This window comes from Corvus kubaryi, unplaced genomic scaffold (genome assembly GCF_017639235.1).
Source record: "Corvus kubaryi isolate FWS band 111438036 unplaced genomic scaffold, C.kubaryi_AGA036_p1.0 37397, whole genome shotgun sequence".
In the NCBI taxonomy this organism is placed as follows: Eukaryota; Metazoa; Chordata; class Aves; order Passeriformes; family Corvidae; genus Corvus; species Corvus kubaryi.
Window position 1 is genome coordinate 2,214,661 of NW_024581136.1, and position 27,739 is coordinate 2,242,399.

Below are 27,739 nucleotides of genomic sequence, written 5' to 3' on the forward strand. Positions count from 1 at the left end.
GTTTTTGTGGGAGAGGAATACCCTGGCCCCAGTGCAGGAGGTGCCTCTAGGCTGCAGCTAATATCATGGGACACTACCCTTCAGCATGCCCTGATAGTTCTAGTTATCTAGATAATTCCAGCAGCAAAAGAGATCAGAACCAGCACAGAAGAATCTCAGTCCAGAAAACAGTTATTATTTTAGCAAGTGAAAGATGTGATGAATGCTACTTTGACAATGACTAAGGAGTGAACAGCATTATAGTGAGTAATTATGAATGTCATGGCTCCTCTGGATGCCTCCACAGTCTGTTGACACGATCTTCCCTTTACAAGGTTTGAATTAATGCTGAAAGCCACCATCCATCCTCCTGTATCTGCCAGACTTTGGGAGCATTGGTGTGTGCTGGGTCAGGTGTGAAAAGCAATGCACAGTTTTATCAGGAAGACCTGAACAACCCTGTGGCCTGTATTCCTTCACAACTGTGACGGTGACCACAACATTTACATGTAAGGAAGAGAAAAAAATCAGTAGCTTCAAAAATTTTTCATGGAAGAAATTGTAGTAATAATAGCTGGTGACTAAACCATAGTGTAGTAGATATTAACTTAATTCCCTGACAGCAGGGAAAAGGTTCTGTTTTCCTCTCTTGGCCTCTCATTCATCAGCCGTAAGTACTTAACTGTCCCCCGAGAATTAGCACTCACAGCATATTAATCCATAGCAATCAATAAACATAGTGCTGAGTGAAACACAAGATACAACACAGTTGAGGAATAGGTTTTCTCATTCTCTCAGAATTTACCAGCATCTTCATGGAGATGAGCTCTATCTCAGCAGTAGTTCACTCATAGGAAAGTGCAAAAAGACCCTGACAGCAGAGAAATCCTGTGAACCTTGTTGAGGCAGTCTAGGTTAACTGGATGTGCTGAGCTCTGGGGAGAAACTGGAGATGCTGTGATACAGAACCATTACAAGTTTTAGTATACTTGGATTACCTCAAGACCATTGTCACTGGAGCTCCACTTTGTTCTCTGTGTAATCTATTTAGGTCTTCTTCATATCCCAAAAATGTTGTTGCTTAGGCTCAGTTTGGTGTCAGAACCAAGAGCTCAAAGTCCCTTAAAGCAGTAAGGGCTGTTGGGAGCAGCTCGTGTCTTTTCTCAGTTGTTTCTTAGCAGGTTGTAACATCAGTGCTGAGTCAAATCCAGGCAGTGGAACTGCCTGAGACCTCAGTCTCCTGAGGTCAGACCTCAGACTGACCTCAGTCAGTGGAACTGACTGAGCTGCCTATTAGCTACGTGAGGAACATGAAATGAATCATGCTCAGGGTCAAAGAATCTCTATTTGAAAAATCAGTATTTAGAAGAATTTGGATAATATTCTGTAAAATGTTACTATCAGTATTAGGTACAGTTATCCATTGTGCTTAAACATGCAACAGAATTATCACGTTCATGCTGGATTAAATATATTTATACTCATCTAGTCTTGGGAGCTCAGAATTTTAGAGTGACTAGGATTTGGAGATTGGCCATCCTGGGCTAAATTTCCACCCACTGAGAAGCTGAAGTCAAACACTCAAAGAACATCAGATTGCAGAAGCAGAAGGAAAGACAGCTTTCAAACACACTAATACAGCAGAAACAAGTATGAATAAAACATTTTAACCAAGGTAGAAAGCAGGATTGTAGGAAACTGGCTTTAGGCCATTCCTTTAATTTTAGTGAGAGTTTTGGGTTTTGCTTTCCAGTTTTATTGCATTTGATTTTGTCCATTTGCAATCTAATAATTACTGGTGATGGGAGCATCAGCAGCTAACATACCCCACTGAGGTGAGAAGATTCTAAAATGCTGAGACAGAAGAATATCAAAATGTCAGCATGCTGCAGTTACAAGCAGCTGTAAGAAGAGTCAGATATAATGACTTCTGTTCACCTTCAAGTTCAGAACTGGCAGGTATATAATTTTGTCTTTAACACTGGTAAAAGGTGCTTATGGAAGGCTTATTTAGCAATCTGGTATAAGATGGTATTTTCTCTGTAGGTGTTCTTGTTTTTCATGTGATTAAAAGCTGGTGTTCTCACTGCCCTGGATGAACAGGCACATCCTGTTTTACACATACATGACAAGAACACTACATTAGGGTTAGTTCTTCAGCAAGATAAGTTCCAGGAAGAGCAACAGGGATGTTCATAGCATACAGTGTTAGGTGGAAGATGTAAAGAGAAGTCCTCGTGTAGCCTGGCAAAGAAAAACCATACAACTGTATTTTGACAGCTCACATTCCCTGTTGGGAATAAATGTCCACCTCAAGGGTCAGTGGTTGATGGAGTGGAGTACTTGGGGAGCCTCTGTCTTCAGAAGAGTTTAGGAAGCTCAGGAAATATTATCAAGAATAGATTAAGTACAGCTGTTCTTGTCTTGAGGCTGGGGACAGACTGCCTCATCCCTCAGTGCCCTGCAGGCTCTGCTCTCAGTTGTTCACGTGCATTGTCCCAGCCTGGATCGCCCTGGCATCACCATGGCCATGGTTCTGCAGCTTTTCTCTACTCACACAGTGTGACACTGGCTACTCCCCGCTATTTTTCACTCACATTTTCTTGAAATACTTGGGGTTTTTTGCGTACATAACAGTTGATAGCCTCTCCCAAACAAAGATTACATCACCTCCTTGACAGTCCAGTCTCGATCTATGCACCTGCACAAACCCCATCTTTATACCTGTGAACAGGGTGTGTAAGCCTTGATCTTTAAATGCTCAAAGCTTTTGTAGTGCCTGTATTTTCAGAGTATCTTAAAAGCTTATTCCTGGAAACACTCATATTCTCTTCCATGCTTTTATGTTGGTGACAGGACGGAAGACTTTAAATTATACATCTCCAAGATGGCAATACCTCCCTGTGCACCAGCATTTTTTAAAAGTGTGGCTTGGGCAAAGTGAATATCCTGCATATTTAATGATTTATGGGCAATTACTGTATCACTGCTAATGACTTAGAAATTGTAAGTGCTTTGTGAAGAATACCAGAGAAGAACTAGTCCAAAGTGCAAGAACAACCCGTGTCTGTTCATGCATGCTTTGGTTTATCCTGCTTGTTTCTGTCAGGCAAAGCCACAGCACTGAGTTCTTCATTCTGGCTTCTTGTCTGGTCTTTCATATACATTTTAATGAGTGTATTTCACATTTAAATACATCACTGATCTGAGCCTGCTTCTTATTTTGCATCTCCTCGGAACTACTAAGACCTACTGGCAGACTCACTGTAGGTTTCTAACTTTCAAAGCTCCAGGATTAGTGTTGGTGTTTTAGCCCTGGAACTTGCTGTCTTCACAATTCTGTAGTGATATGAGAATGTGAAGCTTCAAACAAAATGTGATTCCTTCTTCTTCTGTAAGCTCTTAATTGGTATTCTCTCTTTGCCTCCTTTTTAGGAGATGTTTGCTTTTTTTTTTTTTTAATTTGACTTACCTTTTTCTGTCTAGATACATTACTGCTCTATTAGTGGCAATATGTACTTTGAAAGACAGTGTAAGCAGATAAATATAACAGCATTTTGGCTGAAAAGCCAACGTCCCCATAATGCACTATCGATTTACCACATAATTACCAAATAATTGTCTTGGTAAGTATCAGAAAGGCTGAACTTTAGCTGTTGTGTATGTGAAAGTTTCTATGAAATCTCAACAAACTTCTGCCTAGAGGAAATTTTCTGTGTAATGGACAAATGAATGAGAGTGGAGAAGAATAAACTCCCCTTGGGAACCTTGCTTTGGGGTAAAAAAAAGAGAGGCAGTTTATGCTGTAACGTTAAGATAAAAAGAACAAAACCTACCTACTTCTCTGATGAAACAGCCTGCTTGGACACCTCTTTCCTGTCAGTACACCAGTGTGTATTTTCTTCACTGTATAAAATAGCTCGAGTCTTCTTGATAATGCTCATCCTGCAGAGACTGGAAGTAAGCTTTTTCAGGCTTCTAGGTAACAAAAGCAGCCTAAAAAAAATTTGCCACCTCATCCCTATCCAGCTCTGATCCACACACAGATCTTCAAGTTAAAGTTCAAGCTTGAGCTATCTTGCCTGGCAAAAACAAGTTGTTTGACACTAAAGCTACAAACACCATAGAGATGAGTTATCTACCAATTACAACATCTTATCAACAGCTTATCAACTGCTAATCCAATTAGTCTGCATGGCTCACTGCTGTGTGGCTCCTTTAGTCCTCCCAGGCTTGAGGTAGGCAGTAATTCACATGCACTGCAAGAGATAACACTTGCAGGAAAGACAAGCTCTAAAAATTCTCCTAAAGGAGGATGAGTAAATCACTAACTGTCCCAAGAGTAATTGAGATGCCATGATCACTGGAGCAGGCAGTCTGTAATCATGTTTTATTGACAGCTCCTAAAGATCAGTCTTCCTTGGGAGCTGCCTGGAGTGAAACCAAACTGAGCATGTCTAGAGGGCCTGGTGCAACACAGAGTGACAGGACCAGACCTGGCACCAAGTGATCCACTTTGGGTGAGGGACAGCACTCCCAGCCTTTCAGGGTAGTGCTGTGCACGGGTCCCTGTTCACTGCGGGAGTTCACAGCATAGCTCAGACGCAGCTCTTCACAGGGAGTGTGGCAGTTCATGTACACAGAGCCACGACTCAGCTCATCTGGTACTGTGTTCTTTGGAGGAGAAAGGCAGAGGTAGCTGATCTTGTTGTGGAACACTTGCAAATACAGTTTCCCTATAAATAAATATTGGACTTAAACATTTCTTAAATTGGCGTTTGGGTATTTAAGGTCATTTTTAAAAATCACATGCTTCCTTTTATACATTTGGGAAGCCTTGTTAGCACTGGGTTTGCTATCACAGCTTTATGAACACCTGAATACAATCCTGGAAAAACAAGAATCTTAAAGACAGCCTGCTACCAGGTCCCACCCAACAACCCACAAAGACATTCCACTGCACCACAATAAACGGGATCTCAAATACACTTGGCTAAGACGGATAGAAACTCTTTAAATGTGTTAAAACCTAAAGTGATATATTAGATGTGTGGTTTTTGTGTTGGTACCAATAACCATTTTGCATTCTCTTTCTTGTAGGAGGTGAAGTCACCAAGCCCAGATTTGCTCAGTATTTCCACGGCAGCCTGGCCAGTCTGACAATCCGGCCAGGGAAAATTGAGAGTCAGAAAGTGATTTCCTGTTTGCAGGCCTGCAAGGAAGGTCTCGATATTAATTCTCTTGAGAGTCTTGGCCAAGGAATAAAGGTGAGGGATGAACTGACATCATCTTTGATAAAAATTTAGATCTGATTTATGAAGTGGAGAGCCCAAGGTAGAGTACACACAGTACAAATGTACTCCCAGAAGCAATGTAATTTCCCATAAAATCATGCAAAGAAAAAACAGAACAGTAGAAGAGCTGTGACACTGCAAAGAAAAATGTTTCTATTATTGCAGAGCTAGATGATCAGAAAGTAAGGCACTGCTGATATTTTAGAATTGCCAGGCTGTGTTTTCATGCTTGTTACTTCTACAGAAATAGATGTGATTGCAAAGATTTATTGAATTTTGATCTCAAGTAGTTTTAAAGCAGTGGAACACAAAAGTCCTAATGCAATAGCATTCTAAAATTCAGTGTGTTCAAAGAGGAAAACTTTATGGTACATGAAAATTGAACAATGAAAACCCTAAAGTCAAGAAATTAAATTTTTAGATTTGAATATAAGTCATTATCCATCTTCATTATGTATATGATTACTGGTAATGTAGAGCTTTTTCTAAAGTTGGTGAACAACAGACAGGGAAATCCTGTTTCAGTTGACCTGGTAGCCAGATTGTTTCGCATCCATTCAGACAAGTTCTATTCTTTGGATACATATGTAGGATCTTGGCTATTCCAGTGAGTTGTACTGTCAGTTTTCCTTTACTGACACCATTATTTGGTGACAGTATTCTCTTGCTTAATGTAAATGCACTATGAAGCTGTTTCCTAGCACACAAATACCACTTCCAAAGGAGCTGAGCTTCAATTCCAACCCAGGAAGTTCCTTTGGGTGCAGACAATGCGTCCTGAGAAACTGCACAGGGGTGTTTTAGTGTGGGGTTTTCAGGGGCCAGGAGGATGGTGCTGTAACATTTCATCTGGAACATCCAGGGGGAATGCCATGGATTAATGCCATCTTATTAGCTAAACCTTTCCATTGTACAGGCTGACCTGAAATGTGCCCAAATGTCTGTCCAGGTGATGATGGGTTGCAGTGGTGTAGTATAACTGACACATTTTCTGAAAGCAAAGGTAAAAATGAAAATTGAAAGTGTAAAGATAAGGAGGAATTTTGCTAGCTCTAACTTTTACATATGAGGAAAGACCCCAAAGAATTCTTTTATTATTGTACTGATGACATCATTAAGTATCTCACATTGCTGCTTCTCACAGCAACATGTCACAGGGGTGATATGTTAGATAGATAAAAGCTGTTTTTAAAAGGCAGTGCATACAAGGAGCAGGTAGGGATTTCTGGAACCCATGTGTGTATGCCTAATAGTAAATTCTTTGCTGGGACTTTGCATGAATTAAAGCACTGTACACTTGGTCTGTGGTGCTTAAAAGCATAGTAATTCCTCCCCTGTTGTTACCCTCTGAAACCTGACAATACTTGAGTCACCCCAGTTTCATGGGCTTGGGAAAATCCCTGTTCTACCACCCACTGCTGCTCCAGCGTGCATGACTGGCTTCCTTACTGTACTGGCAGTGCAGAGGGAAAACGGAAGACAAGGGATTGTTTTCTGCCTTTTTATGCTTTTTCAAACCTTGAAAACATCTTCATTTTCTGAAATACAGATGAGGCATAGTGGGTTTTTTTAAGTTAGTGATGTTGCTTTTACTGCCTCAGCAGGCCAGCAGTGAGTGCAACAGCAGGAGGCAAAAATGAAAGGAGCAGCCAGAGAGAGATTGTGGAAGTGCTTCTTTAGGGGGCTGACGGAAGGAAGCTCAGCTGAAAGCAGAACAGTTGCCTGACCTTGAACAGAAAATGAGAGAGAAGGGTGTTGTGGTGTCAGAAACAAGCACACCTGATCCCAGACAGGCACGTGTGACAGCTGCACAGACAATGGGTGCTGTGGGACTGTGTACGTGGTGCTTTGCAGATTCAGTGTTGGCAAACTGATGCTGGAAGGTGTTTCTGGGCACTTTGGACCATGGAGATTTCACCCTTTAACCACCTAAGAAAGAGCAGTTTCTGACACGATAGTGTTGGACATTTTTGGGCTGCAGCCTAATTTTCAACTATCTGTAACAGCTCTCTGAGACACTGTCTAAACTGTTGCTATTTTTAGCTTTTTTTAATGAGAAAGACAAAAATGGCTCAGACGGGGGCTTTCTCCGGTCCCTTTGGCAGAATTCCAGATGTTTTGGCAGCTGAGCTATTAACTGGCTAGCTACAGTCTCCTTTTGCTAATTTTATTCTCTACTGCTGCTAGCTTAAAGACAGAAAAAAGAAGTGTATGCAGGCTGGGACTCGTGTTATTCCTTCTCTTTGTTAAAAAATACCCTTCAGTGTTGTTATGACCTTCCTGCACAAGCTTTAAACCCAGTCTTCCATGTTGTGTTTGACAGAGAACCCTGCGCTTCCTCCTGTTCTTCAGTCTGTTTGATGTGTTTTGCTTTTAACCTTTCTGGCTGCAAGGAAATGTAGACAGAACATCTTCACATAATCAGTGCCCAGCTTTGGGGAGGGACTACATGGGAGAGAGAGGTGCATTTGCCTTCTGTGCTGACAACAGTAGAGTACAACATCATGGGGATTATGCTGGTTTCCTCTGCAATGCAGATGGTTTACTGAACCAATTAACAGACAAAACATGGAATTAGGATTAATTATGATGAAGGTAAAAATCAGTCATTGGTTATGTCACAACACTGACAAAGTTTCTTGGTCAGCAAGACTGATTTGTGTTCAGTGCAATGGATTAGAGAAGGCTCGGGGCTACAAGAGCAGGCATTGACTTTGCAGGGTTTGCTGGCCCAAGTGAGCAGCTTTGTGCAAGGAGCAACTCCATCTTAAATCATGACACCCTTATTGATCATGAGACAGGATGGAGAGCCCCCTTTAGTGTGTCTGACGTTAATGAAGATGTAGGAGGCAAATGTTGTAATTGTTTTGTTCGTTCATGTTGAAATATATCTCAGAAAGGTAGCCCAAGATAAAACCACACAGAAAGCAGCCAAAATATGCTTCTGCATGCTAGGCTGGCTCAAGGCAATGCTTTTATATGAGGAATGTGTTTAACCTAAAAAGATTACATAGGAATAATAATCATGGTGGTAAGTTAAGGTTTTGAACTCTACAGAGTTCAAAAATAAATAGCATTGGAAATTGCTGCAGAAATAGTATCAGCAAGGTTGATAAGGCTAGGCAAAGAACAGCAAATTGGGATTAATTTACTACAAAATTAATTACAACAGTAGTTATTTAGGTGACTGGTACAAGTACATGTTTTAGAGAACAACATGTGGATTCAGCCAGTGATAAGCTACTAAGATTTTTTTTTTTCTTAAATCCTTAAATTTTTAACTTATGTCTGTGCAACATTCCTTAAAAAATACATTATTTTGTACTCTGTATCTGGTCCCTTAAATACTAATTATTTGCATTTCTCCTAGTATCACTTCAACCCTTCCCAGTCAGTCCTTGTCATGGAAGGAGATGACATTGAGAATATAAATCAAGCCCTGCGAAAGGTCTCATACATCAATTCCAGACAGTTTCCTACTGCAGGCATACGACGTCTCAAAGTCTCATCTAAAGTCCAGTAAGTTATACTTCAGCTGAATTGAACAGATTAGTAACATTTTTAATGAATTGCTTTTTTCTTTGGCCATGTAAAAAGAATAATTTTGGCTAAATTAAATTGATAAATCATACTGCTTTGTTATTGAACCTAAAGGATTAATTTAATTTACTTTTATGCCAATTTACATGGTGGTTTTCTTTTGATATTATCTTCTTAAGAAACCTTTCTTGTTAATGTAATGTACTTGCATTCCCTTTATAGTTTGGGGCATACTGTCTGGACTGAATCTTATTTACTTTTAATTTTAAACATTTGTAGTTCCTTTTGAGGATAGCCAGAGCCGTGACTTTTTAATGCAGGCGTGTTCCATCTAACAGAGGACATATCTGCAAGAACACTAGTTGTAGGTGTGCTTGAAATAGCCTCTGTGTGTCTGTCCCCTCACACATCTGTGCTGTCACCGAAGCACTGGTGGAGGGTGTTAAGCAGGAGTCTGTGTCCTTCCCCTTCCGTGCAGCAGCAGTGACAGAAGCTGCACAATGACGACGTTTACAGCTGGCCACAGCCTCTGCTGGGCTCCCCTGGGGCACGGCTCCGTACAGAGCAGGGAAAGCAGGGCTTTAGAGGGAAGACAAACACCGGTTCTGCCGACTCTCACCTGCTGTGGGCACAGTTCTTCTGAAGTGCCAGGCTCAGGGCAGTGCTGTGGGCTGACCTCCCTGTTTGGAGAGCAGTCTCACTGGATGCAGTCCAGTTTGCACACTCCAGGGCTGGCCCAGGTCCCGTGCCAAGATGAAATGAGGGAGAGTTTGTCAGGAGATTCACCTCCATAGCACAGTGCTGATTCAGATGAAAGTGGAAGTACAGGCACCTTTTGACCCCTGCAAATACTGGAGGGTGCCAAAAAGAGTTTATGATGGGACCAATTTAAATGGCTAATTAGGCCCTTTTAATCACACATGACAAGATAACCATGTTGTATTCATTAGCTGTCACTTTCTGAATTTAATGTTAGGTTTACTAAAGTTAGTTGTTACCTAGTTAACTTTTTTAACCATTTACTGCTCTGTTAAATGTCACTTAAACATTAAAATATTATTCTGATAGTGACCTTAGGAAAGACTGACTTTGTCCCTCAGTGTGAGCAGCTGTGAAGGTGGAAAGGGATGAGAGGGACAGAGCTTGCCTGTGTACACAGTGGTACAGGAATATGTCCCTATGTGTGTCAGTGTCCAAGGATGAACTAGACTGATCTGAGAGCCGTGAGCTGGGTTTGGGGCAGTGCCAGTGCCACACACCTCTGATGTGCAATGTGTTACATGCATTAGTTAATGACTAATGTGTTTTTTCAGATGTTTTGGTGAAGATGTCTGCATTAGTATCCCAGATATAGATGCCTATGTAATGGTGTTTCAGGCCAATGAGCCCAAGATTACAATAACTGGCATGGACCACTTTGCTAGACCAGCTGCACAGTTTGAAAGTGAAAGAGGTGTTATTTTGTTACCTGACATCAGGATTGTCAGCACAGTCACTAAAATGGAGCATCCAGTGGACTTAAGAGAACATGACAGAGGTTTGTGTCTTTCTTTTTAAATATTATTACTTATTTTTAATGTCTCCTCATGTTTTTTAAAGGATGGTGCAAACAAGTAATGCAAAGGAAGTCACTTCACCCAGATTAATTAGGCCACAGTAATGCTGCACTGAAGAAATTCAATTCAACACATTGAAAAATGTGCTGAATGGGTCAGAATGTGCTTCAAAAAAAGCAGATTTTCCATGTAGTGCCCATTTAGTATAATTCAGAATAATTCCTTCCTACTCGTCCTTTCATATTCTGTTACATAGGGTATTTTCATGAGAATGTCTCTACTTGTAACAGAATTTTGTTAATTGTGCTGATAAAGTGAAAAGCAGTAATTGAACAAAAGTTGAAGTTTTAGTCTGCTCTTATGTTTCCAGCTCTGATACTAGCGTGTGAGTGGTACTTGAGAAAGTAATCTTGTGCCTCAGTTTCCCACCTATAAAATGTATGCATAATCATTTTAAAATATTTCTCTTCAATGATGACAGTTTATTCTAATGCTGAGCAATGTGTGTATTATTATTACTCAACACTGGATGAATGTTCCAAAGTATAAATTAAATTTAAAATCATTGTCTATAAAGGAATATTCTTTTTGGATGTTTGTGTGCAAGGCAGATGAAATATCTCATAATTTAAGGAATCATTCTAAACACTGTTTGTTGGACTAGAATGAGCAGCAACTAGGTGTAGAAGAGAGAAAATGGGTAATAATATGCAAGTTTAGGGGCGTGGATTCCCTGAGGCCTACAAATTTGACTTGGTCTATATTTTTGGATATGTTACAGCTGTACCTATCGTTTAGGTACCCAAATTCACTGCATCAGGAGTTGGGAATCTAGGGCACAAGGCTTTCCTGTCTGTGCCCTCCTTCCCAATACACCCTCTAACATCAAATTCACAAAATGGGCAGGAAGTTCCAGGCTTGCTGTGTCTGTGCCCTCAGGGAGCTGCTTAAGCAGTTCTGCCACACACACTCTGCTAAGTTGATCAGAGAGTTTAAATATTAATTTGATATGCTACTCTTTTTCCAGTGATAGAAGTATTTTTTTACTTGTACATATTGAAGGACAGTCAGTTTATAACTTAATTTCTTTGAGTCATACAGCATAGGATCTTGCTATTTATGATAATGCCCTGCTCTTGGATAGATGGCCAGGTCTTTGTAATGCAAATTGTTTATGGGGCATAGAGTAACTGAGAGAATCATCCAAGCATAGATATGTTGGTTGTGTATTTTTCCAGTTTGATTTTCCTTGAGGGACCTGGTATTGATACAGCATTGAAACACGGAATTTTTACATGAATTTATTTCCTAGATCAAATTTCAGTTTTCTACTTCCAGTAGTGTTCTTGGATGCCTTTTATTACAGAGCAATATATTTTCTATCTATCCCACTGGGTGTTTGTAGGCCTTCATCATCACGGCACCAGAACAGACAGGATACTTCTCTTGATTTGCTTCAAGTGTGCTGGATTTAATATCAGCAAAAACAGTTCAGCCATCTTGGCAAAAATTGAAAGCCCTGATGCAAAGCACATAAAATGACTGAGCTGGTTTGTGATCATTTATCTTAATTTCCTTCTTTTTTTTCATGATCTATGCCATGGGTTCACAGCCAATAAGCAAGTGGTAGTAGAGGAAATGCTCCACAACTTGGATTTCTGTGATGTTTTGGTCATTGGTGCAGAACTAGACCCTGAACAAGAGTGTTTAGAACTTGATCATGGGGAGCTGCAAGGAAAACATCTAGATGCCACAAATTCCACTGCAGGATATTCAATCTATGGTAAGTTCATGAAATTTATTTTCCCTTATTTTGTCACACTGGTTATATATTGGAATGAAAGCTCTAATATGTTAGAAATTAGACAGAAATCTGTGATTTACTACACATAAATATCCCAAGAGTGACTGTATCTTAAAAAACACAATTGCTTCTTGATCTTTGGATGTGCCTTGGTTTGCCCTTTGGATTCTCAGCATCCCTCCTGCTACTCCCCAAGTAAGGAAAATGGTATCCCTGCTTTCTTTAAATGTGGGGTTCTTGTGGACCATCACAGTGGAATGTGGGAGTGAGGGGATTCCTCAGTGTTCCTGTACAATGCTGGTACATTGGCCATCTTTTTTCTGATCGCTAAGTAATTTATTCTGTACCTTTGTTGTTGTATTCATCCCTCTCCATTAGGGAGCTACATTCAATTCCGAAAGCTGTTCTCCCATGATCGAGTATCAGGGAATATTTGATGCCCTGTCATTTGCAGACTATTCTGCCAAGTTCCATGTTTTCTGTGAGCAGTTGATTGGTTCTGTATTGCTCAGAGCAGCATTCCCTTGCCTGTCCCTGAGCTGTCCCTGCCCTCCCACCCTGCAGGTGTGGACAGCATGTTCAGCTATGAGCAGGTGCTGCGGCAGCTCCGCTACCGCAACTGGGCCACCTCGGCCACCTCCGACAGGAAGTTCAGGGTCAAGTGCTCGGAGCTCAATGGGCGTTACACCAGCAATGAATTCAACCTGGAGGTGAGCAATGAATTCAGCTTGGAGTTGTGTTTTCTGACCTAGCACCGAGGCCTAGAGCCCAGGTAACAACTACAGGAAATTGCAGGACCTACTTAGCAATATGGTCAAAATTAATAATTGTTTATAAAAACTACTAACAGCTTAGTAATTGTTAATAAAATTAACAGTTATTTCATAATGCTTAGATAACACCTAAAAGCTGATTCATATAGCGAGAAGAAAAAGTCACTAAACAGGTAAATCAAAAGAGTCCTGTTCTGTGCCACTTCAGAGTCAACAGCCAGAAAGGTTAGAATGCATATTTCATGCTAGAAGTTAGAAATATATTAAGCTGTGTGTTTTCCACTGGCATAAAAAAAGAAGTTAATTTGGCCTTTAGGATCTATGTAATAGTGTTCCTATCTGCTGATGAGCTTCATAGTCCAATGTAATATATGGAGCCAGTAGGCTTGGAGTATAAAACACTTTTTAGTATCTGGTCTCTTATTTTTCTCTTCTCCCAGGTTAATATCCTACACAGTTCCAACTCCAACTTCATGGACCATGTAAATCACATGATAGTCCAACCCCAATTTCTCCAATCTGTTCAGCACCCTGAGGGGAGTGTAAGTGCAGTTCACAACTCAGGTATGTGGCACCTTCACAGAGACTGCTCACAATGATGCTGGTGTGTCAGTGCTTCCCTTGGGGTCAGCCTGCTCAACAGACTAAAGCCCTGAGGTCCATTGTTTCAGCTTCTAAAACCTCTCAGAGATCATTGCACAGGTGTGAAAGAAGGTAACACTGAATTCTATTCTGTCCAACAATGTACTTTGTAATTGAAACCTGGTATCCTTTTTTAAAGTCTTCATTCATGGTTTTGTACTCTGACCCCCACAGTTAAAAAATGTCTTGTTTCTAGTATTGAATGGCATGAAGGGTAATGTTTATGCTCATATTGCCCTTGTGCATTTGTATTTCTGTAGCATATTAATTTCTACCCACTCCTTTCTAAACAAAAGGAAGAAATTGCATTATTTTTTAAATGTATAATTGCTGCAGTGCCTCTGTTAGCTGCTGTCAAGGCCTCAGTCTGGGCTCTCCGGAGATAAGATAGATTCATCTATGTGCAGCAGGAATTAGGATATATTTTAATTTAATTTTTAGGCTGTATGAGTTAAAATATATACCCAAATCTGAAACCTTTTCAGTGAAGTTAAATCCAGGGCAAAGATACCTGTTTAAAAGTTGGATTCTGAAATCCTTTTAGCTGAATGATACATATGTAAAGAAGTAAAGCTGATCTAAAGTGTGGTCAGTTGTAAGTAGCTATATACAGACATGCTTAGAAAATTACTGTATTTTTCTTTACATTCTATAGACAGTTCACTAAAATGAAACTGGATGTTTAGTGGATAAACTATTGCAAACTAGGTTTTTTTGTTCCTAAATATTGTTTTGATTTCAGACTTCCAGAGCAAGGTCATAAAATGGGCTATGGACTGGGTTATGCTATAGCTCCTGGAACTGCAGTACCTCGAGGTACATAGAGAGTGGCAGCAGTTCTCCACTAACCTAATTATGGAACTCATTACATGCAGTAGTTCAGAGAGATTTCTGCCTGTGACTCAGTGGAGACAGGGGCTTCTCAGAGTGCAACCAAACCAAACAGTGAGGAAAAATGTCTTTAGTCCTCGAGAGTCTCCCAGGAAGGTTGTAACACAGGCAAATAGGGTGGCAATGCATTATTTTATTTCTGGGAGCTTGAGATTCAAATCACAAGTGTTTGAAACCTTTATAATATAAGCTTTGAGATGTACATTTTGTCTCAAGTAAAGTTAAGGCCTCAGCTGTAACCAGAAGGGGTCAACACGCAGGTGAGATAACAGAATTTTACTGCACAAACACTTGTTCTAAACTAATTGATTCTGCACTTCTTAACTATTCGTCTTCTGTAGTTAAGTGGCTCAAAGAGCAAAGGTGGGCCTGTTCACTTTTTAGTTTATCATACTCAGGATAAGAAATATGTGAACACCATTTGTGTTTGCTCCACCTTAGTGGGTGGGCACTGGTTAGCACCTTCTGTCATCCCAGGCACTTGGCAGGTGTCTGTCCTGATTCTCAGTCCCAAGGAGGGAGTGCTGTGGGTTAAAAACTAACGAGGTATTTAGTGGGGTTTAGGCAATGTTTTCCACAGGTATAACTCCATTCCCTTTCCCACCCTTTGTTCCAGTTGTTCCCAGTGTGGCCACAATCGTTATTGTCATCTGTGTGAGCATCCTCGTGTTCGTCATAACCCTGGGTGTGTACCGGATCCGCACAGCCCATCAGCACAGCTCCGCGGAGCGCGAGGGAGCCAAGGAAAACGAGATGGACTGGGATGACTCTGCTCTCACCATCACTGTCAACCCCATGGAGGTACTTTAACTGAGGCACAGCATTGTGTCCTGGCACTGCCAGGAGTCACTGGCTGGGCTGACAGCAGGGTTTGAGCCTCTTTCAGGGTGCAGTTTTTCAGTTGTACGTATGTAAACTCAGGACCCCATCCCAGTTCTCAACTCTGCACACCTTGCTAAGATGTAATTGAGAACTTCAGAGTTGTTGTCATATATAATTACCAAAGAAGATGGTGAAGAACACTCAGGTACACCATCACTTCCATTCCATCCATGTCTGTTTGTAGGTACCCAAGATGATATAGTTTTTTTGGTTTTAACCTTTTAATGTAAGCACTTATGCACTAAAGGGAGGGGAAATCATCAGTAGTTTAAAGAAGCTGATTTTGAAGGTTTAAATTTTGGCAGTGTGGCTACCAAAGATATTGGTTATTGACATTCCATTCTTCTTACAGTAGTTTTTGAATGTTTGCTACCAGCTTGTATGAGATTTGATGCCTAATAATCACATAATGATGGAAAGCAGATTTCCCCAGCATGTTAGCATTTCTAAATGCTCATTTGAGACAGCCACTGGCTGCTAAGAAGGCACCTTTCTGCTACTGTCTCTCTTCCATTTCTTTACATGTATTGTAGAAATATGAAAAGCCACACCAGATAGAAGAGGAGAGTGAGGAGGAAGACATAGATGATGAAGAAGAAGACACAACCAGTGCTGAATCAGATGACAGTGAAGAGGAAGAAGAGGAGGAAGAGGAAGTGATTGTCCAAAAGGGAGACAAACAGAATGCCACCAGGCAAGAGCAGTTGGAGTGGGATGATTCAACACTCCCGTACTAACAAACAGCCTGCAGCCACAGCTCTTTTGTAACAACCAATACAGTGTTTTTTCAGTCTTTGAATTAATTGACAGGATTGGAACTTCTGCTTGCCTGTAACTGTTTTGCCTAAAATGATCTTGTTGTAGTAATTGATAATGACAGAACTGATCCTTTTCTTACAAAGCCGGGGGAAAATGTGGTACAAACCTCCTGGCACACACAGTAATAAAGTAATCCAGAGCTTGATCTGTTAGCAAGCATAGTTCTCAATTTCCTGTTTCTACCTGCAGGTGTGTGACAAAAGTCCTGTCACTCTATCCATAGAGGTTTTTGCCTTTACTACTTTTTTCACATGGGAGAGATTTCAGCTTGTTATGAAGAATTACTTCTGTGGGTCCAAATACCAGTTGCCATCTAACTTCACATTCTTATAGGTGTAAAAAACATAATCCTCCTCTGAACTGGGACTGGCTTTAGTGCTACAGGGCACAGATGCTGAATTCCATCTGTGGTCTCATCCTGCCTTTTGGATGTTAACTGTGTTATAGGAATACCTAGGACCTGACAGGGGATGCATGTGTGCCTATGTAGACGTGGACAGTGTATTTTTTCAGGCATGCTGTCAGACCCTCAAGAGAGGGATTTTTATCCAACCTACTGATAGAAATTAAAACAAGTTTTAGAAAAACAGCAACAAGAAGGGGCTGCTGAAGGTTATTAAAAAAAACCCCAGCTTGTTCTGTGTCCAGAGATTGAGTAATATGATCTTACGCAAACTGTAAATTCTAATGGGATTGATTCACTGAAAATCTGTAGAGCTGCTCATTAGTTATGGATTGAGCAATTTGCAGCAAATCAATGCTTTAAACCGTCTGTCTCATGGAATCATTAGCTTGCTGCAGCATCTTACTGAACTAGTGGAAAATAAGTGACCCCATTATTCCATAGCTATGTATGGCTGGGATTTAAACAATTATTTTAGATGAGGAAAATGTTCCCTTTTGCTTAGTGAATGCCAGCTGGAATTCCTGTCTGACTGTATTCTATAAAAACATTATTTCTTCTGTACCCCTGCCTGCCTGTAGTGCACAAGAGAAAGGAACAAACACTGTGAGCTCTCTTCTGTGCTCGTAATTCTCCCTTATTTCTTCTTCCTGAAGCCATTAATGTTGAGAGAAGGTTTTATAAAGTAGACAAGGAAAAATAAAACCTGTGTGGAACCAAAATAGCTGAAAATGAAAACTAAACTCTGAAGAGGTTGAGAGATTATTTTAGTTTGTTATGGTAACACAGCATATTTTTCTTAAACACTGTTTAAAAAAAAAAAAAAAAAAAAGGAAAAAGCAGAGCTACATATACAATGTGTTGATAAGTCTGTGTGGTGTGGTTTTTGTCCCCCTTCCTTAAATACCTTTGCATCTTCAACTGCTCTGCTTACCAAATGCAGCAGCACTTGCTAGGGGAGCTGCTCTAACACATAGAAACAAAATGGCATGGAAGTGAATGCTGCTTGGTGGTTCGTCTGGGTTATTTTCCTGAGTACTTTGTTTTCTTTGCAACTTCATCTTTGACTTTTGCTTTCGTAATTTGCTGTTTAAAATGAGCTGCTTCCTCTTCTCCCCTCTCCCAGTCAGTCTAGCCACAACAGGACCTTCCTGAGTGCCCTGAATGGTGGTTGATGTTGCAAAGGGTACTTGGAGAAATCCTGAGGGTATCCACCTCCCTCAATACTAGGTTACTAACAGCTCCTGAATGTCGTGGGATATAGGGAGAATATATAGTGTATTTGGGAGTTCTTGTAATTCCAGTTTCTGCATTTGATAGCTGAAGGGAAATACTGACAGCAACTAGGCCTTGCAGTTAAATAACTAGAAAGTAAATGAAAGAAAAATCTATATTAATTTTAAAATTAGAGATATTCATGCTTGTATTTGTTGTGCCAGCAATCATGTTATCACATGGTTGTTAAGACTGGCAATACAGCAGTTTTCTTTTGTTATCAATCCTGTTTCATTTTATTCTCTCACACGTATTAAACTTAGAAGAATATTTGCAGAATCAAGGCCACATAAGTACATTTTATCTGCAGGAATAACAACTGTAAAAATGTCCACAATTTCTGTGTAATACAAAATTAATATTTCTGAATATCTTGAACAAAAATGTTATGTTAGATCATTTCTTACCATCCTAGTATCCTAGATAATTTCCTAGTTTTAATTTTTTTAGTGATATGAAGCAGGCTCTTCATGATGCTTGTTATCAGCACATATCAGCAAATCTTTTTGCTCAAAAAAAAAAAAAAGATTTAAAAGCAAATGTACATATTTAAAAGTCAATTTCAGATTTAAAACTAGACAAATTATTTTAAAGTTTCTGTTATTCCTGATTATTATTGTTGTTGTAGCAAGCATTAGGGCAACATGAAAACAGCAATTTACAACCTTATTGACAGCCTTTAATTCTTTCATATGTTTGTGAATTCATCAGTGTGTTTCTCCATCTAATATATTGACTTTTATCTTTTTGTTACTGGAAGCAGATCTTTTCAGGTTGTACTCGTACATTACACAAGAAGCAAACAAAGTATTTTCTCTACTGTAAATAAACCTACCTTTTTAAACCTAAGCAAAGTAATACAGGCATGTGTGTTGTCACTAAAACTTGGTTTGCAGTAAGATATTCAGCAAACTAAAATGTATCACTGTACGTATTTTAGATTACTCATTAGAGTGCATTATGCAGCATTTTTCATTTAAATAAATAGAAACATCCTTTTCACAAAATGGCAATGAGAATGAGAGACTTCTTCACAAAATGGGCCCTAGAATACTTGTGTAGCACTGAGAGCAGTGGCTTCCTGAGTGAAACTACTAACAGAAAATGAAAGAAATACCACTTTTTCTAAAACAATTCTAACAATATTTCCTCCTCTCCAGCAATTATTTTTTTATATAACCTACTTGCTTAAAAATCAACCAGAACACATACACACATATGTGCATAAAGACACACGTGTGGGGGTTTTTTGCCCCTAATCAAAAGCCAAAATTCTCTCCTTTCCTCCCTGAAAAAAAGTGTTTAGAACTGTAAAACCATTCAGGTTGGAAAAGATCTCTTAAGATCATTGAGCACTGCAAAAACCACGCTAACATGGCCCCAAGTTTCCCATTCATGTGTCTTGAAATTCCCCCAGGGATGGTGACTCCATACTGCCCTGGATGGCCTCTTCCAGTGCCTGACCATCCTTTCAATGAGGAAATTTTCCCCAATATTCGATCTAAACCGCCCCAGCACAACTCGAGGCTGTTTCCCCTTGCCTTATCACTTGTTACTTGAGAAGAGAAACCAACCCCCAACCTGGCTACAGCCTCCCATTAGGGAGTTGGAGAGAATGAAAAGGCCCTCCTGAGCCTCCTTTTCTCCAGGCTGAGTGCCCCCCAGCTCTGTCAGCTGCTCCTCATCAGCGCCTTGTGCTCCTGACCCTCAATGTCTGTCTTGTGGTGAGGTGGCTTTTTTACAGTAGCAATAAACAAGTGTATCCAAAGAAAGCACTTCTGAAGAGGTACCCACAATGCATGGCATCAGGAATCCAGAGGTGACAACAGAGGTCTAAAATGACATCATATCAGTGATGCCTTTAAATTTTTGAAGTTCTAATCTAAGGCTGGAAAAAGCTGCAAAACCTACAAATGCAAATTGAAGATGTTATCTGAATTAATATAACTACCTAAGTGGCTATTTGTGATTAATAGTGCTCATTTCTCTTTCACTTCTACCCCCTCCACAGGTGTTTTATCTTTGCAACTAAACCTTAAAATGCACAGTTGACATTAATCTCAATATTTACTGCATTGGCTGACACCAGTTCAAATTAGAAATAGAGATGAAGGCTTCGTGACATCTTTAATACTAATTAATATAAACCGTTGCTATTTGTTCATTCCAGCAGGTAATACCTTGCAGTGGTGGTGGGACTGCTTTTTACCCAATGATAGCTCTCACCAGAGGCTAGTGGGAGGGAGCAGTTTATTTTCCTGTCTGGCATGTGGTGGTGCTGAGCTTGCTGAGCACCTGTGCACCATCCTTACTCCATTCAGGAACAAAATGAGGCTCAGAAAGGATCAGAGGGCTACAAAGTTCCTCCTGTATGGATGAAGTCCACTGTCTCCATTGCAGCAGCTGTCCCTGCCTGACCCTAAACTGAAAATAATGCCACAGGAGATCAGCAGCCGTAGGTGAAGGATGGTCAGAGGGTAATGCAGTAGCAGCCCTTACTTCACTGAGGCAAAGCTTTTTGAGCCCTGCACCTAATTTGTGTCTCAGCTGTCTCTTTCCACAGCTGTAACCTCAGAGGCAGCTTTAATCTTTTCCCTGGCCAGGGTCCCAGTGCACTGGGACACAACACTGGCTCTTCTCAAAGTTTTGGTGCCAGCACACACAGCACTCCATATCCACAGAACAGCACAAGGAAAGACTTTACTGGGATGACAGCAGCTAAAGATCTGGTGAGATGGAGCTGCTCCTGGAATATAAATTTTAATACCAGAATTAAGGATGTTTGCAAAAACCTATGGATACTGAGAGAGGAAGAGGAATTAAACTGTGTGTACATCTCCTCTAAGGGGCTTCCTCTTCCCTGAATTCACACATGCTGAACAGAATAAGTATCTCAAAACAAGGATATCCCCAGTCTCAGGGGGGATACCAGGTTTTATCAGGTTCTGCCCCGATAAAATTACTGAATAAAAATAATGGAAATGCTGGGAGGAACCTGGATGATGCAGTAGCCTTATCTAGGCTTTCAACAACAGGTCTGAGATTAATGCCCCTCTGGGGTGATCCCTGTAGCTGCTGACCTTTACAGAGCAACTGTTTAAAGTAGTTCTACACCAAGTGAGGAAATCTAAGGAGATAGGAGAAAAAAAAAACCCAAATGACAAAACATAAACATCAAAAAGATTGTTAAAGAAATCAAGTCACTAAATTTATTCCTGTTGATGGTACATAATTCTGTGCTGTACAAATATAATCTTCCTCATGCTTCAACCAGTATCACCAACCACAGAATGGCATTAGGTTTCTCCCTCTCAGGCACAGCTGAGGAAGCTTCCAGGCCTTGTTCCTGCACAGCCTCATTGCCCCCAGAGCCTGCAAAGCTCACAGCATTCCAGTGCCACTGCAAACAGCCACAGGAATAGCAGCCATCCCATCCCTCAAAGATCTTGGTGTTCCCAAAGGAACCAACACTCGCATGCACCAAACCTTGCAACACTTTGTAACATAAGTACTCTTTACAGCACCCAGAATCTGTGATCCTGTTCAGTCTTTGTACATTTGGATCAAATGGAGTTTTTTTTTGAAATAAAGAAAGTCATAACAAGCAATGTGAGGGGAGATGTAAACTGAAATTCATCAGGTTCCCTAAAGCTACATGTCTCAGACTGTGTATCCAATGATCAGACTTCTGGTTGCTGGACTTGCCTGGAATCCAACTTCATTTTTGTTAGCATGGAAAGGAAAGACACAAAGAATAGAGATAACCACTAAAGCTACAGCAGAGAAAAATTCATACTCTCTTAACACCCCCAATCTCAAGAAGTATTTCTGCACAATATATTGGGAAAATTGCTCCAGTGATATCTCAGAAAGTAATTATAATTCATCACCTTTGTAGAATGAGCAAGGTTCAAGCCTGGTGTGTTTTTTCTGGTTTTGTTTTTCTCTAAAGAAGACATAACCATAAATTAAAAATACACAACACTTGAACAGTGCAAAAATGAAAGGGGAGCAAGGGCTTTAATTTCATAAGCCTCTGTCTAACATAGGGGTTTAAAATAATAAACAGTTGTAGCCCTTATTTTTGAAACTTAACAGAATAAAATGAATCCAGGAGGTTTTGTATGTTCATAACTTCATTCCTGGTGATGAAAAGGCAGGCACCAGAGCAGGTAACCTTTTTCCCTAGAGGTGTTTTGCTGCCTTTGGAGTAGGTATTGCCAGTGGTTTGCTCGTTATGGTGTCCCTGTCTCTGCTGGCAATAGGAACAGTGCTGCTGGCATCCTTTGGAAAGCTGTGAGTGCTGTTGATGAACAGCCCTGTGAAAGAGCTTGGTGGTGCTGTGGTTCAATAATTCTCCTGCAGCTCTGCTCAGAGCCCTCCCTTGTGGTGCACTCCAAACATGTGCAGAGGGAATGACACAATGGTTACAGTGGAGAGCTTTGGGCTGGTGCTTCATTAGTTATTGTCTATAAAGAAACACTCTGCGTGAAGCACTGCAGACATGTGAAACAGAGTTCAGGAAAAGCCCTCATTCTTATTTTCAGTACTAAGTCATGAGGAAATTGTGCATTCATCAGCTGTTGAAGCTCCATGGCCATGTATTGTCACTATTTATGTCTGTGCTGAGAACAAAGAAGCAGCAGAATTTTTTTCCCAGTTAAGCACATTGTACAATAAAAGAGTACAGCTTTCCCTGGGCAAGGTGCACAAAGCTTGCCAAACGCAAAGAGAAGCTGCCTCCAAATAGGGAACAAAGATTTTACAATGGTATTCCATCCTCATGCTTTAGAAACCTAGAAAATTTAATGGGAGTAAAATGCTTTACTGCAGCCCTTCCTATTCCTTTTGTAAAAATCTGGATAGTCATGGGTTTTCAGAGGTGTTGAACTTCCCAGCTGGGTATAAAGTTCTTTCAGGTGTCTTTTGGTGTAATAACCCATAAAACTATTTCTGGCTAAAGGTTTCAGGATATACTAAGGGGGGAAAAATGGCAAAAAGTTATTAAAATTACAGTGTCTTTTTTTTTCTACTCCTGCCTCCCCTAAATATACAGATACAAAAGACTTGATCAGACAATCCTGACCAAGTCTGTGACTACAATGACATTTCAAACCAGTACTGAAATTGGCAGTAAATCCTTGTCTACAAACTGCTTAATGTACAGTAGATGAAAAGGTGGATGGCTGTTTTAACTAGGCATGCTCTTTGGAATGTGGAATGGATCAACTACAGTCAGTTCCTTTAGGAAACCAAATTATTATTTAAGGAAGAGTGAACAGGAAGGTAGAAGAGAATACTGCATGAATAACAGAAAGAGTTAAGATTTACAGTGATGTGAAAAAAGTTGAAATTTATACCTGTAGAAAAGAAAGACACATAAAAGCTCGAGTGTCAAATAGTAAGAAAATGGAAACATTTTCTGTTTTCATGCCAGAACTGACACTGTCATGATGAACAAGAAAAAGAATGAATATAGGATGTCGAAGGGTTCCGAGGTGACCAGACACGTATGTGTACACACATATGTGTGTATACAAGAAAATCACATAACAGTTCCCATGGGGAGGTGGGGGCTCTGGTGATGAAGGAGACCCCCTGTAGTTTTTTAGCCTTGTTGATGCTGAAGTTGCCTCCTTTAGTTCCAGTTACAGCACCTCCAGCAGAGCTGGGAAGGCAGCAGGGCCATGAGAGGTACTGCTATACTGGGCGTGCACTAAGTAGAAAAATTTAGAGCCAAGGCCAGCCCACGGGGACTTGGGGCAAACATTGTGTCTTCTGTAACTTGAGTTTGAGGGTTCAGTTACCACACAGTTTGAGGTAAGAAATGGAACTTTTGCCCCCTGACAGCTGTGTTGATTAGTTTTGGAGATCCATAGGTTGATGAGGAGCTGGAGACACCCAAGGCAGACTATACTCCACATTGAAAAGGCCCCCAAGCAAACTTTTTGAAGTGATACAATCTCCTAAGTGGCCACATAGTTAGGACTCCTGATTTTTGAAAATATACGTAATAGAAAACTTTTCAAGGATAATGACCATTCCTGAATGAATCTGAGAGCTGAAGTTACTGCCTCCATTCTCAGAATCAACTATTGGCACGTTTATTGTTGGCCTCTCCCCAGACTGATGTAAAAGTGTGAGGTACATCTGAAAAGAGATGGGGTTTTTATATATATTCTGTTACAAATACTGCACCACCAGTTGAGTAAATTTTTGATTGTGGTTAACAGGCAGTTCTGTTCAAAGGGTCATCATGACAGGGATGGGAAGATACACCAGAGTGGATTATTGCTTTGCAGGGTAATTCACACTATGGGTAGGCTTCCTAAGAACTGTTTCATCTCAATTTCCTTGTGTTTAGAAGTTCATACTAGACTTACCAAATCCTAGAAATAAAGATTAGTAGAAAAAAGGAAAATGTAGTGCGAGTATTATGCTAACAGTGCAGAATTCTTTACTAGAATATATTTTTTAGTGTTAGGGATGGGGGTGCTTCAACCTACTTAAATGTTTCTAAGCCTGGGGCTTCTACTGCTTCCCCTGGGAGATTGTTCTAGAGTCTATTAGAATTCACCATTAGAAAGCTTTTCCTGAAAATGAATTTAAATAATCCTTTTTGTAATTTTTATCTTAGTCCCAATTATACCCTTTTGCACCACTCTAAATAGTTCCTCTAACCATGATTTATATCCTTTGAATATTTTTAGTTAGTTATCAAATTGGTTGCCTTTGGTCATTTACTAGAGAAGCTGTGAATCCCTCCTCATCCCAATTCATTCCTTCAGTCTTGTATTTCTTACCTTTTCATGAAATGTCTTTAATACACAAAATAAATCCCCTGGTATTTCCTTAAATGTGTCACGATCAGTTCACTCTGTTAAGGTGCTCTGTGTTGGTGTGTGTCACTGCATAAGTTGTCAAAGGTTAAACAATAAATTTAAATTGAAACTTGATTTTTAAAAAAATCTTTTCTGTAATCAGTGGATAAGTTCTCATACGATATGAATTTAGCAGTGTCTTTTATGTGGAAATGATTTAACAAAGCCAACCAATAAACACTGGAGCCAGCCAAACAATTAGACAAAGCATAATTTGTTAGAAATTAGATTACTGTCATTAATGTGAAAACAGACACTGTCATTCATGTGCCCATGTTTTTAAGTGTCCCTATACTAAACAGCAACTATTAGTACTTTCATTTAGGACAGATAATGTTGCTTCTCCTCAAATGTCAGTAGAATGCACCTACTTTCTAAAACAAATGCTCAAGATTTCCAGCCAGGCACTAACTGCTGCAAAGAAATAGAATTGTGCAAACTCTTCTGATTACTGCCATGCCTACCTTTATATTGCAAATTTGTGATACATTTCTGGTCTCTGCTGGCATGATGACTCTGGGGTTTGTTTTCAAGCCTGTGTTCTCCAGCTCAGAAGCCACACAGGCAAACAGGGAGAACGTACAAAGTCAGCTTGGGTCTTTTCATTGATGTGTTTCCTTCATCTGCTCCTGCCTCCTGTACCTGAACACCAAACCAGAACTGAAATCCTTGTGCTTGAAGAGCCACTGCATCACTAAGACCCAAGTGAAATAGAATTTCATTTCTTCTTCATTTGCTCTGTCTGCAAGGATTGGTGTAAAGGGGAGAGCAGGAACACTGAGGGCTCCAGTGGTGACTTTAGGGAACTCTCTGCTTCCCTCAGCACATCTCAGTCCCTAGTGGGTGTAAATTGTGCAAACCATATTGTAGGAAATTATGAATTGCCAGGAGTGGGTTTAGGTCACAGGAGCAAACAATGACTGCCTTGGCATTGGCTGTTTCCTGTCACTTCTCTGCCCACCTTCCCAAAATGAGCCATTGGATGAGGAATTCCCGAGGTCTGACAGACAGGGGAAGATGAATGAACCTTGCAAGCTGAGGTTGCAACACAAAGGAGAGGAAAAGGAAGAGGAATTCCTGAGTAAGGAACTGTAAAACATGACTTGTGATGAGCAGCAGAGCAGGAATCAGACATGCACCCTGAATATTGTTGCAGTTTGGTGGAAGGGGTTGTTCTAGTTAGAATTAACTATGTAGTTATTAAATATTTTATATGTTACTGAGAGTGTAGGATTTCAAAGAGCTGAGAAATAATCTCATCATGCCAAATGTAACAGCTGTGCTCTAATTGGCTGGGACAATTCTATTTCATATTACATCATCTCTTGACAGTAAAAATGATATTTCATCTGCCTGCAACAATGTAGAATTTTTCACACACAGTTCGCCATTTCCCAGATTGCTTCCATGTTAGTGCATTGGTTTTTGTTGAGGAGCAGTAACTGCAGTTGGTAGCATGTATTTTGTAGCTTGGGATTGCTTCCTAGCTGTCCAAATTCTGTGTAGTTGTGGCCACTTTTATGGATAATAAAACATATACCAGAGAAGGGATTAAGTAAACATTGCTGTATGGTTGTACATACAACGGTTGTACTCCGTAAACGTGTCTCAAACCAACAGACTGTTCAGCCCAGGAAAGATGCTCTTACATGAAATATCTTATTGTGGATGTGAAACAACCATAAACCATGTCTTGAAATGTCTTGTTGCAGATGCTAAATGCATTTCTGAAAGCATGAATCTATACAATTTATGCAGTACGATGAATTAAATGACTATATGCAATTAAAGAGATGAATATGACATGATTTTTGAATAGATATGAATCAGCTGTTAAAAAAAAAAAATCAAACAAACCAAACCAACCCTTTCTTAAAGAAAATGTACAGCAAATTTTGACAGACAGTACAGTACACAAACCCTAACTTTACATGGAGTAAGAAGTTGTACAAAACCCCCTCCATGGCATAGTGGTGTATTTCATAAAAGCCATGCCAATATGCACAGTCATTTATGAATTTGACATTGTTAGTATCCATGTTTTCCACAGGACTGATTAAATGCATATTTGAAATAGATCTGTTATTTTAAAATTTGTTCTGTACATCTGTACATGTATAAAAGCCAGAGTCATTTTTGTGGTCACTACGGCACTTTCTGTGAATTGGCCAATAAATATAATTTTAGAATTTCACATAAAAGGTAATGTTCTGTCATCTTTATTTCACTGATTATTGGTGTTGGGGAAGATGGAACAGGAAAACCTTGGAAATATGATTGCCTGACAAAAGATTTTGGGAATATGAAAACTACAGGCAACATCGAAATGAAAGCCACTTTTGAAATACCAGGTCTTAGTTACTGAACAACTAGAAAACAATGGTATGGCCACTGAAGTAATCCCCTCTTGATGAAACAATACCCTCTGCTTGCAAACAGGTCCAAGGGTCAGAGCAGACCCTACTAGCTCAGCAGAAGGGGTCCAAAGAGTAGTTTTTAGAAGTTAAGATGTAACACTCTATGGTAATATAAGGACTCTTATAGGCTGTATGTAAATGCTATAGGATTTGTATCTTGTATTAGATTGGTTAGTGACAATTAGAATATTCAGTACAGAAGATGATTTATTATATTGTAACCAGGACTTCAGACATTCTGATTCTCTCTTCTCTATTCCTCTCTTCCACTTCTACTCTTACTTCCACTCTTGCTCTTACACCCTCTCTCTCTCTCTCACCTGCTTACTCTCTTGGGCCTGCTCAGAGCTGAGTCTAGCAGCTCTGAGCAGTGCCCCAATACCCACGCCCTTTACAATAAACCGACTGTGTCCCAAGACCTGCCTATAGAGATCTCCATCCGTCTACGTCCGGCCGTCCCGACTGGACCCAGAACCCCGAAACCCGTAACCTACAATTGGGATGTTCTCATTTACTGTACCATAACCTTTAAACACTAACACACCTCTGGTGGCAAAGGTTAAATATCTGGCCCATGTCTGCC

The 27,739-nt window shown here is 40.2% G+C and overlaps 1 protein-coding gene across 1 annotated transcript in view; it reads left to right on the plus strand.

Annotated features, from left to right (window-relative positions):
- CLSTN2 (calsyntenin 2) overlaps window positions 1–26,940 on the plus strand; it is a 191,405-nt gene extending 164,465 nt beyond the window's left edge. The window contains exons 9-16 of the mRNA XM_042042426.1: window positions 5,080–5,246; window positions 8,644–8,792; window positions 10,127–10,350; window positions 11,982–12,152; window positions 12,738–12,883; window positions 13,387–13,510; window positions 15,096–15,280; window positions 15,895–26,940. Of these exons, the coding sequence (XP_041898360.1) occupies window positions 5,080–5,246; window positions 8,644–8,792; window positions 10,127–10,350; window positions 11,982–12,152; window positions 12,738–12,883; window positions 13,387–13,510; window positions 15,096–15,280; window positions 15,895–16,098 (1,370 nt within the window). The 3' untranslated portion in view covers window positions 16,099–26,940. The remainder of the gene's footprint in view (window positions 1–5,079; window positions 5,247–8,643; window positions 8,793–10,126; window positions 10,351–11,981; window positions 12,153–12,737; window positions 12,884–13,386; window positions 13,511–15,095; window positions 15,281–15,894) is intronic.
- The last annotated feature ends 799 nt before the right edge of the window (window positions 26,941–27,739 follow it).